At 41.5% G+C, this 10,925-nt stretch overlaps 1 protein-coding gene across 1 annotated transcript; it reads left to right on the top strand.

Moving 5' to 3' along the window:
- The first annotated feature begins 3,947 nt into the window (after positions 1–3,947).
- Positions 3,948–8,470, top strand: LOC100281205 (pre-mRNA-processing ATP-dependent RNA helicase prp-5). Its single transcript, NM_001154124.1, is given in 5 exon segments — positions 3,948–4,620; positions 6,254–7,482; positions 7,636–7,672; positions 7,758–8,172; positions 8,271–8,470. Coding segments are annotated over 5 exon segments (2,307 nt in total). The 5' UTR covers positions 3,948–4,046; the 3' UTR covers positions 8,323–8,470.
- Positions 8,471–10,925: the final 2,455 nt, after the last annotated feature.

Raw genomic sequence — 10,925 nt, 5'->3', positions numbered from 1 at the left:
TGTTATTTATTTTGTTTTGGGCAAGCTAATCATCGTTCATGTTAATGAAATAGGAAACTTAATTTAGAATTCCGTTACGCTAGTTAATTCATATAATCAATTGTTTATCCAGTTCAATGTTGATCAACTAAAAATGACTAGGTTTCCATTAGTGCATATAACTAAATTCTTTTGTTAGAACCAATTGTAACTAATCATTAGTGCATAAGCTTTAACCCCCCCCCCCCCCCCCCCCCCGCGAGACCTTTTCCCGTTTCTTTCTAACCATAATGAATGCGATATCGAATGTCATACTTGATGCATATTCACTTTATTTGCTCCCTTGTATGATGTACTGTTTGTTTCCCAATTTGAATGGATGAATGTATGTATGCTTGCAATCGCATAGAGAACGATCCGGTTGAAGAGCCCGAGGAACTCGCAGGAGAAGCCCCTGAGCAGCAGTCGGTTGGTGGAGGCAAGTGTCCTTTGACCTATCTCTGTCCTATTCATTATTTAATTCACCTCCCGCTTTACACATTTATGCCTAAGGATTGACTAGCTTTGATATCCATGTCCTTGTTTACCTATTTGGGTTGGATTATTATTGTTTAGCTTTATGCTATTGCTCAAACTCTAATCAATGAACATGATGAGATTATCTATGATACGCTGTTTTCCCTTCTCTTATTATGATGTTATACTTGTGGCCTTAAGGGGGCTCGAGCGGTTTCTTGAGTGCCTCTCCGTAAGGACCTGTTCTATGGATGACCGCCCGGGAAAACAGTGCAACCATGAGGGTGGAATGGGATGCCCTTAGCTGAATAATTGGAGGATTCGGGGTGTAGTTCACTTAGCCGTCGTGCCGTCAATGGGGCTCGGTGTATGCGGCTCGCTCTGCCAAGTTTGGGTTCGCCCCTTGGGGAGGAGTGCGGTGCATTTAGGAAACCTAACGGGTGGCTACAACCCCGGGGAATCTTTGTAAAGGCTACGTAGTGATGCCCTGCTAGGCCACCTAGGTAGTGGTCAATGGGGAGTAGCTCTCTCCGGGCAGAAAGGGAATCACGACTTGTGGGTAAAGTGCACAACCTCTGCAGAGTGTTTGAAAACTGATATATCAGCCGTGCTCGCGGTTATGAGCGGCCAAGGGAGCTCCAGTGATTAGTGGTACTTGATCAGAGATACTTTGGTACAGGTGGCTATGAGATCGATGATTTTGGTTATGACTATGGTGCTGGTAGGTGGTATTCTTTCCGTTTGGAAAGGGTACATCGGGCTAATAACTTGGGTTAATGCTAAAACCTGGCTTTCTATTAGTAAATAATAATCTGACCAACTAAAAGCAACTGCTTGACTCATCCCCACATAAAGCTAGTCCACTACAGCCAAACATGATACTTGCTGAGTATGTTGATGTGTACTCACCCTTGCTCTACACACAAACCCGCCCCCCATCCCCAGGTTGTCAGCATTGCAACCACTGCTCAGGCGAAGATGAAGCTGTGGAAGGAGACTTCCAGGAGTTCCAAGACTACGACGAGTTCTAGGCGTGGGTTAGCGGCAACCCCGAGTCGGCTGCCTGTGAAGGCCGCGTTTATCTACGTTTCTTTTCCACACTTTGATTTATTGTAAGAACTATATGGACATCTCAGACGTATGATGTAATCGACTATTATTTCCCTTTTAATACTATTTTGAGCATTGTGTGATGATGTCCATGTTATGTAACTGCTGTGTACGTGAATAACTAATCCTGGCACGTACATGGTTCGCATTCGGTTTGCCTTCTAAAACCGGGTGTGACAATTGTTCTTTCATATTAGATGTGCCAATCATATTTTGAACTTAGTTGCAAAAGATGGTATGAGTGTGATGACATCATATATTAAGAACATTAGAGCAGTTGTCCTAGTTGTTAAAGTTTTAGAAATGTGCTACTGAATGTGGTGTGGACACAAAGGTTGGGCTCTCTCTTGATGTTGCTACTAGGTGGAATTCAACATATTGCATGTTGAGGGATGCACTACATTATATGGCTACTTTTGAAAGGCTTGTGTCATATGAACGTCGCAGGTATGAGAAAATTGCACCTTCCTTTGAAGAATGGGATTTGGCAAAGACTCTTTTACCATGTTTGAGAAAGTTCTTTGACTTGACTGAGTTATTTTCTGGTACATTATATCCCACTGCCAACTTGTTTTTAAAGTGTTTTGTGAGATTAAGTTTTTAGTTGTTGATTGGTGTGATTGCATCCATCCCACTATTATTAACATGGAAACACTATGATGGTCAAGTTTGACAAATACTGGAATAAGTCAAATATTGCTCTTGCTGTAGCTAGTGTCCTTGATCCTAGATACAAGAGGAAAATTGTAGAATTTTACTTGAAGAAGGTGTATCCATATACATATCAAACTGAACTGGATAAATTTAACGGTGGCATGAAAAAATATGTATCGATATTATGTTTGTATTACACCCTCAACATCATATGTTGCACCTTCCTCAACTTCAGTAGTTGACACAATTAAGTCAAGTATCGATGAAGAGCTTGATAGCTACATATTTGATGGACAAGGGCATGATGATTCTATTGACACAAGTGACTTAGAAGAATATTTGGCAGATCCAGTACTAAAGGTTGGTAAAAGTAATCAACACACTTTTGACATATTAGCATGGTGGAAAGCACACAAAGAATATCCTCTCTTGGGCCAGCTTGCTCGTGATGTATATCCTCTCTTGCACACAAAGATTGGATAGCTCGAGCAAGAAAAGGTTATATAGCAATACCTTATATTTATTTACAATTTAATTAGTCATTAGTTCATTACCTTTTTACTAGTGCACTAATGGATCTTTACATTACGATGTTCCATGGATAAGAGTGTTGCTATTCCTAATATGGTTTATGAAATGGAGGAACTTGAGGGTCTTGCAAGAAATATTTCATTTGAGGTTAATTTTCCTTCATTTTCTATTCTAATTTGGTGCATAAAACATTAGCTATGATTTAACTGTATATTTCTTTAACAAAATGTAGGATGAAGACCTAGATGATGATCACGATGATGGACTTGAGGCATCATTGTAAGCTTGTTGATGAAGATCTAGATGATGATAATGTACCATGAATGCTATGAATGTTTCTTATTGTACTTGTTCCGTAATGTTTTGTGACCTTGCGAACTTGGGACTTGTGGACTTGTGGCTTTGTGAACTTTTGTGATGAATTTGTTATATTGTGTACTTGTGATCTTTGTGATCAATTTGTCATATTGTGAACTTGTGATCTTTGTGATCAATTTGTTATATTGTGAACGTGTGATCTTTGTGATCAACCTGTTATATTGTGAACTTGTGATATTTGTGATCAACTTGTTATATTGTTAATTGTGAACTTGTGGTCTTTGTGATAGTTGTAAACTTTGTTGTATTGTGAACTTATTATATTGAGATATTTTCATATTGATAGGGTTATCGATTGTATTTAAGGTTCCGACCGGTACCGATGTATTTTTAGTACCGAACTTTTGATTCCGATGTTTCCGAAATACCAATATCGTTTCAGTTTCCGAATTTTCCGTTTCTGATTTCGTTTCCGATAAAAAATATAAAAACGGTAACAATTTTAGTGTTTTCCGATCGTTTTAACCCCTATCTATTCATATATGTACCCATATATAATTTTTTTACCTATTAGTATATCATAGATAAAAAATCATTATATATCTTTTTTTATATTGGGTAAAACCGGTTGAGCATTTATGTTTGAGTAAAAAATATTATATATCTATTTTTTATATTGGGTAAAACCGGTTGAGCATTTATGTTTGGGATCAAGTACACCAAGCACTTGGTAGACGGTGCACACCGTGACGACCACGGCTACATTCATTCAGCCCACAGCCCTACACGGCCCAGGCCATCCGGAACGACGAGTCCGCGAGACCGCCACCTAGCAAGCCGAGGAGGCGGCGCCAATTCTAGGCGTCTTCCTCCGTCACACCCGGCCCCGCAAACCCTAGCTCGCCCCGGCCCTGCCTCCGGCTCCGCCCATCGCTGCCATGTCGAAGCGGCCGAAGCTTGAGGGTTTCAGCATCCCGCGGCCAACCTCCTACAACTTCGAGCGCTCTCAGCCCGTGCAGCGGCTCTACCGTCCGACCGATGACCCGGACCTCGACGACATCGCCTTCTCCGACGACGCTCCGTCAGATGCCCCAGCCGGCACCGCGGTGGATGGAAAGGCGGAGCATGACGAGGAGATCGACCCGCTCGACGCCTTCATGGCGGAGATCCAGGAGGAGATCCGCGCGCCGCCCCCGCCGCCCAAGGCCGAGGCGCTTCGCCGCGCGGACTCCGGCGACGATGAAGATGACCCCGTTGAGAGCTTTCTGCGGGCCAAGAAGGATGCCGGGCTCACGCTGGCCGCCGACGCCATGCGCGCTGGTTATGACTCCGACGAGGAGGTCTACGCCGCTGCCAAGGCCGTCGACGCCGGCATGATGGAGTACGACTCCGATGACAATCCTATAGTCGTCGACAAGAAGACAATAGAGCCCATACCTGCACTCGATCACTCGACCATCGAGTATGACACCTTCACCAAAGATTTCTACGAGGAGAAGCCGTCGATTTCAGGTGAAGCACTTGGCACCTAGCATTATTGTTCTAAACCTATGGTTCTACTATCTATTTCTGTACATGTAGTGTTGGGGTGTTCCTTGTAGCTTACACGGTTGAGATGCTTTAATTCTACCTTGCGGAAGATATGCAGCCACTTCTTTTACTTCATACTTAGCTTAGTAAATTATGTAATGAACATAGCATGAGTTGGATTGGATGCTCTGTTCCGTGGTGCAATCTGAACTTCTGTTGTGTTGACATGGCAGTGAACCCATGCTGTTCCAAGTTTACTCTCATTTTAATTGTGTTCTTCTAATTTGGTGCTAGAGACTAGATATATATAGTCCTTTTTATATGGAAAAAATCTCACTATCTAGGCTATTACTTCTTTTTTGCTTCTGATGCTTATGTATATGACATTGTTTCATATTCTCTTTTGTATGACTCTTACAACCAAAATCTCAAATGTCTCAAATCACTTGGGCGGTGGTTCACTTAAGAATCGAAGGCCCCATAACACCTGATTGTAACTGTGTTGTATACTTGTATGTGAAGTATTCTTCAGTATTTGTGCAATTATTTTGCTGGACACCATGATGCAATGCATTATGTTTCTTAAGAACTACTCCCTTCATTCCAAATTATTAGATCAGATGCTTTGGTTTTTTAGATGCATAGATTTTGCTAGGCACTTAGATATACATTATGTCTACATACATAGTTAAAGCAATGTATCTAAAAAAGCCAAAATGTCTTTTATTTTGAACAGAGGTAGTGGGTGCTATGTTGGTGGTTGTACTGACTTTGACAGCAGACCTCCACCTACTTACTAGTGGTCCAAGTATATAATGCCTCTAATTGAAGAAATGGTAGATGTTCTTATCAACCATAAAATTATGACATTTATCTCAAAACTAGATTAAAGTAGATGGGTTACTAGTCATTTTCTCCAGCATTGGGTCATGTAGATCTGCAAGACGTTGCACTACTCCAACCGTCCCACAAAGTGTGTCATTCTCACTTCCCGAGGAGTCAAAGATTTTCAACTTTGACCAAATATGTAAAGAAAATATTAATATTTATGGTACATAATTAATATCATTAGATGAATCACTGAATGTGTTTTTGTAATAAATTTATTTTTTTCTCGAACATGCAGGAGAGCTGCGTATCTTTATATTAAAAGAAGATAGAAAAGAGGGGGGGGGGGTTGGAACCTCCGAGTACAACCCACTCCACACCCACACTAGCTAGACTAGAGTTACATTTGTGCCTGAGCACTAAACGGACAACGACCGATGAAAGCCAACCTATCTATCAGGTTGTAGGGCTGACAAGAGGGAAATCCCTCGAGCCCCGACCAATGACTACAAAAAAGCCTCTTCTTCAGCAAGGAGCAGGGCCCTCGCCAAATTAGGCACAGCACCTTCAAGCACACACAAGTTCCGATGCTTTCACAAAGTCCAAGCACCAAGGATAACTAGGGAATGGAATCCACTTTGGACCCGATCATGGACTTGGAAACTTTCTCTATGCCACCAAGCATCTAGGCTATCATCAGTCTGAGCACATTAGCCTAGCACCCACTTGTGTTGAAATCTTTCTCTATAACCCGAGTTATGATGTATTGAAACCTTTTTTCTTATAGGTATGAGTGACCAAGAGGTAGCAGATTATATGAAAAGTTTGGCAATTCGGGTTTCTGGTTTTGATGTGCCAAGGCCAATAAAAAACTTTGAGGATTGTGGGTTTCCTGTACCGCTGATGAATGCTATTGCCAAGCAAGCCTATCAAAAACCAACTACGATTCAGTGCCAGGCTTTACCTATTGTACTTTCAGGCAGAGATATCATTGGTATTGCAAAGACTGGTTCTGGCAAAACTGCAGCTTTTGTGCTCCCTATGATTGTTCATATTATGGATCAGCCTGAGCTTGAGAAAGAAGAAGGTCCAATAGGAGTCATTTGTGCTCCAACAAGAGAATTGGCACATCAGATATATCTCGAAGCTAAGAAGTTTGCAAAGCCGTACAACCTTCGAGTTGCTGCTGTATATGGTGGTGTTTCCAAGTTTGACCAGTTTAAAGAACTGAAAGCAGGTTGTGAAGTAGTCATTGCAACCCCAGGGAGATTAATAGACTTGCTGAAGATGAAGGCATTGAAGATGTTTAGAGCAACTTATCTGGTCCTTGATGAAGCTGATCGAATGTTCGATCTTGGATTTGAGCCACAAATACGATCCATTGTTGGTCAAATTAGACCAGGTCGACAAACATTACTTTTTTCTGCCACAATGCCATACAAAGTAGAGCGTTTGGCAAGAGAAATATTGACTGATCCTATTAGAGTTACAGTTGGTCAAGTTGGTGGTGCTAATGAAGACATTAAACAAGTTGTTAATGTAATCCCTTCTGATGCTGAGAAAATGCCTTGGCTTTTGGAGAAATTACCTGGAATGATTGATGATGGAGATGTTCTTGTATTCGCTTCTAAGAAGGCTAGAGTGGATGAGATAGAGAGAGAGTTGAATCAGAGAGGATTCAGGATTGCAGCACTTCATGGTGACAAGGATCAAGCTTCTCGTATGGAGACCCTGCAGAAGTTCAAATCTGGGACCTACCATGTTCTGGTTGCAACTGATGTTGCCGCACGAGGTCTTGACATCAAATCGATTAAAACAGTTGTCAACTTTGATATCGCAAAAGAGATGGATATGCATATTCACCGAATTGGAAGAACTGGTCGTGCTGGTGACAAAGATGGCACTGCATACACTCTGATTACTCAGAAGGAGGCACGCTTTGCCGGTGAACTGGTTCAAAGTTTGATTGCTGCTGGCCAGGATGTACCCAATGAACTCATGGATCTGGCTATGAAGGTAAGTTAGCATATTGATGAATTTTCTTTTAGTGTTGCTTCACATAGTAAGCTCTGGACTTGCATGTAATTCTAGTTAAATACAATGTTGTGCAAACAGGATCTTTTGCAATTAAAATAATCCCATTTTCTTCTGAAACTTTTGTGATTGCAGGATGTAAGATTCAGAGCAAAACGGGACTCCAGGAAAGGTAGGTCTGCTTACTTATTTACAGAGCAGGAACCTGGTGATCTGTCCTAGTCATTTATTTACTAACAAATCATTACGATGATCAGGTGGGAAGAAAGGTGGCAAAGGAAAAGGTGGCGTCGGTGGTGGTGCTGGGCGCGGTCGTGGTGTGCGTGGAGTTGATTTTGGCCTCGGCATAGGTTACAATGCCGAATCTGGTTCACAGGTGCCTGCTCCAAGATCTGCTGCTATAAATTCGTTGAAGACAGGGGTGATGCAACAATTTAAGAGCAGCTTTGTGTCTGGATCTTCAAACACGCCAAGCAGCAGTGCACCTTCCTTGGTAAGACCAGCACTACGTGGCTTTGTGTCTGGGGGCACCATTGGAGGAGACACACGGCCTGCACAGCCTGCCCCCACTTTCGTAACTGCATCCTGGCCAGCACAGGCTGCCCCCTCCGTCCCTGCATCCCGCCCTGCTGCTGGAAATAACAATGAAAATGGGAACCCAAATCCCAAAAGGTAGGGGTAACTTGGCATCTTGTGCGTGCCCGGTGTGTCATCCATTTATTTTTCTGTCATTGTTCTATATCCTGTTTTCTGAGTCGAAGTTTTTGCAGTTCACGGGATCGGCCCAGGGAGAGAAAACGACCATCAGGTTGGGATCGTTAGTCCCTGCTAACCGGTGTCTTGAATTGCGACTCCTTTTCCTCTTTGTTACATTGATGTAGTCTCTTGGGGGACATCCTATATAAAGCATATTGATGTACACTGTAGATTACATGATGTCAGGTTGTGAATGGGAAGTGTTTTTAGTGAAGTTTGGCCTCTCCGTCATCTTCCAACTACTATTGTATCTGGCCGTTGGTTCACATTTTTCACTGGAGTAAAATCGACCAGTTGTCCTAGAACTTGTCACTAAGAGCATTTCCACTAGATTCCTAAAAATAGCTCTCTCAACTCAGATTTAGCAAGTTGCTAAATACATATTACGCCTGTTTGGATTATTGGAATTGAATTCCATTTTAATGATAGTAATTTAGGCATATATCAATTAAGCTAATTTGTTTTATGCAAAATATATTTATATATTATTATTAGCAAGATGTCGGAAATATTTATGTGCTACATTTTTACTATAGATAAGTAGAACGAAGAGTTCATATAAGTTACAAAGTAGAAACAAATTCTAGTAATGTATAAAATCATTTTCTATCATGCACCCTATGAATTTGAGATAGTCTTATATTCGAACTTTAAAAAGTGGTGGGATGCCAAATTTCAAACTAAATAAGTTACTTTATTGAGTGAATTTCAATTCCATTAAAATAAAGGGAAAAACAATCTTAGCCTCCAATACTTTCCAATTTTTAAGCCATAAGTTTTTTTAAAAATTATGCTAGCTTAGCTTTTTAGTTATTACTTGAACTTTTAGATTGGGTTTTATTTGTATTTAGATTGGGTTTTATTTGTATGTTAAAGTTCGATAACCACTGTTCTTATCTTGATTACTATTTTCATTATGCATGAGCAGGTCAATTTTCTCTAATTTTTTAGATGAGACATGTTTTGACTCCTCAAACGAGGATGATAAATTCGTCCTTTCTCAATAATAGACAAGTCATTTTATGGTGTGATTGGCGCACAGTTTACACTTTCATTTTTACTGTTCAATTTTTTTGTTTTTTTGACCAAGTTTGACTTTTGTATTTTTTAAATTTGGAACCAGAATATATAGTTTCCTGGACCGAATTTCACTTTCGTGCATTATCGTCGAAAATAGGGGAAAAACACCGAATTTCGCTGAATTTAGGTTGAAATCGTGAACCTTGGATTGGTGGAAATCGTGAACCCTGGATTGGCCCATGAAAGACTATTGAGAGTACTCTCTAAGTTTGGGGTTAAATATGAATATTTAGAAAGTTGGTATATATTTGATGATCTTATTTAAGGAATTGTTAAAGGATAATTTTGGATTAATAACATCATAAATTAATTTTAGGAACTTTGGAAGTAGTGGAGATGTTGCGAGGCCTCCCTGTTTAGTTTATAGGAAAAATAGTGAAAAACATAAGATTGAGAATTATAGGAATCGAACAAGTTCTAAATGGGAGCGACACGACAGGGGAGCTTATCCTCCATGGCTGTGTGTCCGTGTCGAACTAAGGCTATCTAGCAGCGTTACTTAGCATATCTCTTATTCTAAACTCTATTATATAAACAATACAATTGGCTTTATACATGATATGTTTTGGCCTTATACATGCCATCCTAAGGATGGTAATTTTTTTCCGTGGAGCGGGTCTCCGCAGTGACCTGATCCGAATGCGGTAGGGATGAAACTAAAATTTGCCTCGAGGGTAGAGATTCAAAATCCTCATCCGCTAACCCTATCCCTTATTTCCTTTACTCAGTTGCCGCTCGCCCTCGTGACAAACTTGATCTGTATGTTTATATTGTAATATTTATACTCACAATTGATGTCCATAGGTTCCGCAGGGATTGGGTCCCTAGCGGGGACACGAGTAGATAAGAAATCTCCACGTTAAGCATTTTGGGGCCGGGGCGGGGATGGGGAGCACTCCCAAGTCTCGCCTCACCCCAATTGCCATCTCTATATCCACCTTGGCTGACTACGAGGCACCATTGAGGTGAGGGGTCTAGGCGCAGTGGCAGGTGTCTTAAGCTCCAAACCGTACTCACTCTTCGGATTGAGGGTCACGACAGAGTGACAATAAAACCCATGAACCCATGATCTAGAGGCCTATACAAATAGAACATTATTGAGGACAAAACAAGGCCTATTTTGTTTACGCTTTTCTTAGTCTCACTTATCTGATAAGCAAGCTCTTCAGAAAAGCCACTTTCTAGATAATCTGCTGTGAGAAAAAAAAACAACGTTTGACAATCTTGATTATTATCATGAACGACCGAGCGGAGGCACTAGCCGATTAGAGGCGTGAAGAGGTGGCCGACCGGGCGGAGCCACGGGGAGGCGCCGACGGGCAGAGGCACAGGGAGGCTATCGACCGGGCAGAGGCAAGGGGAGGCTAGGAAGCACTAGCGCGAGGAGGCGGTAGTTTGGGTGAAGGCATGGGGGTTGCCCATTTGGAGGCGCCTGTGTTCTCGAAATCATGAGAGCTTGGCCGCGTTACGGGAGAATCTATGCGCTCTGTTAATATGGCTTATGGTACTCACCGCATTTGAGAGAAGCCAAAAATAATTAAAGCGCTTGGATGAGTTTTTTTTGCTTTTTTCTGGCCAGAATCATATTA

This window comes from Zea mays, chromosome 9 (genome assembly GCF_902167145.1).
Source record: "Zea mays cultivar B73 chromosome 9, Zm-B73-REFERENCE-NAM-5.0, whole genome shotgun sequence".
Classification (NCBI taxonomy): Eukaryota; Viridiplantae; Streptophyta; class Magnoliopsida; order Poales; family Poaceae; genus Zea; species Zea mays.
Note: the sequence above shows the minus strand (reverse complement) of the source record. Positions and strands in the feature narration are given on the sequence as shown.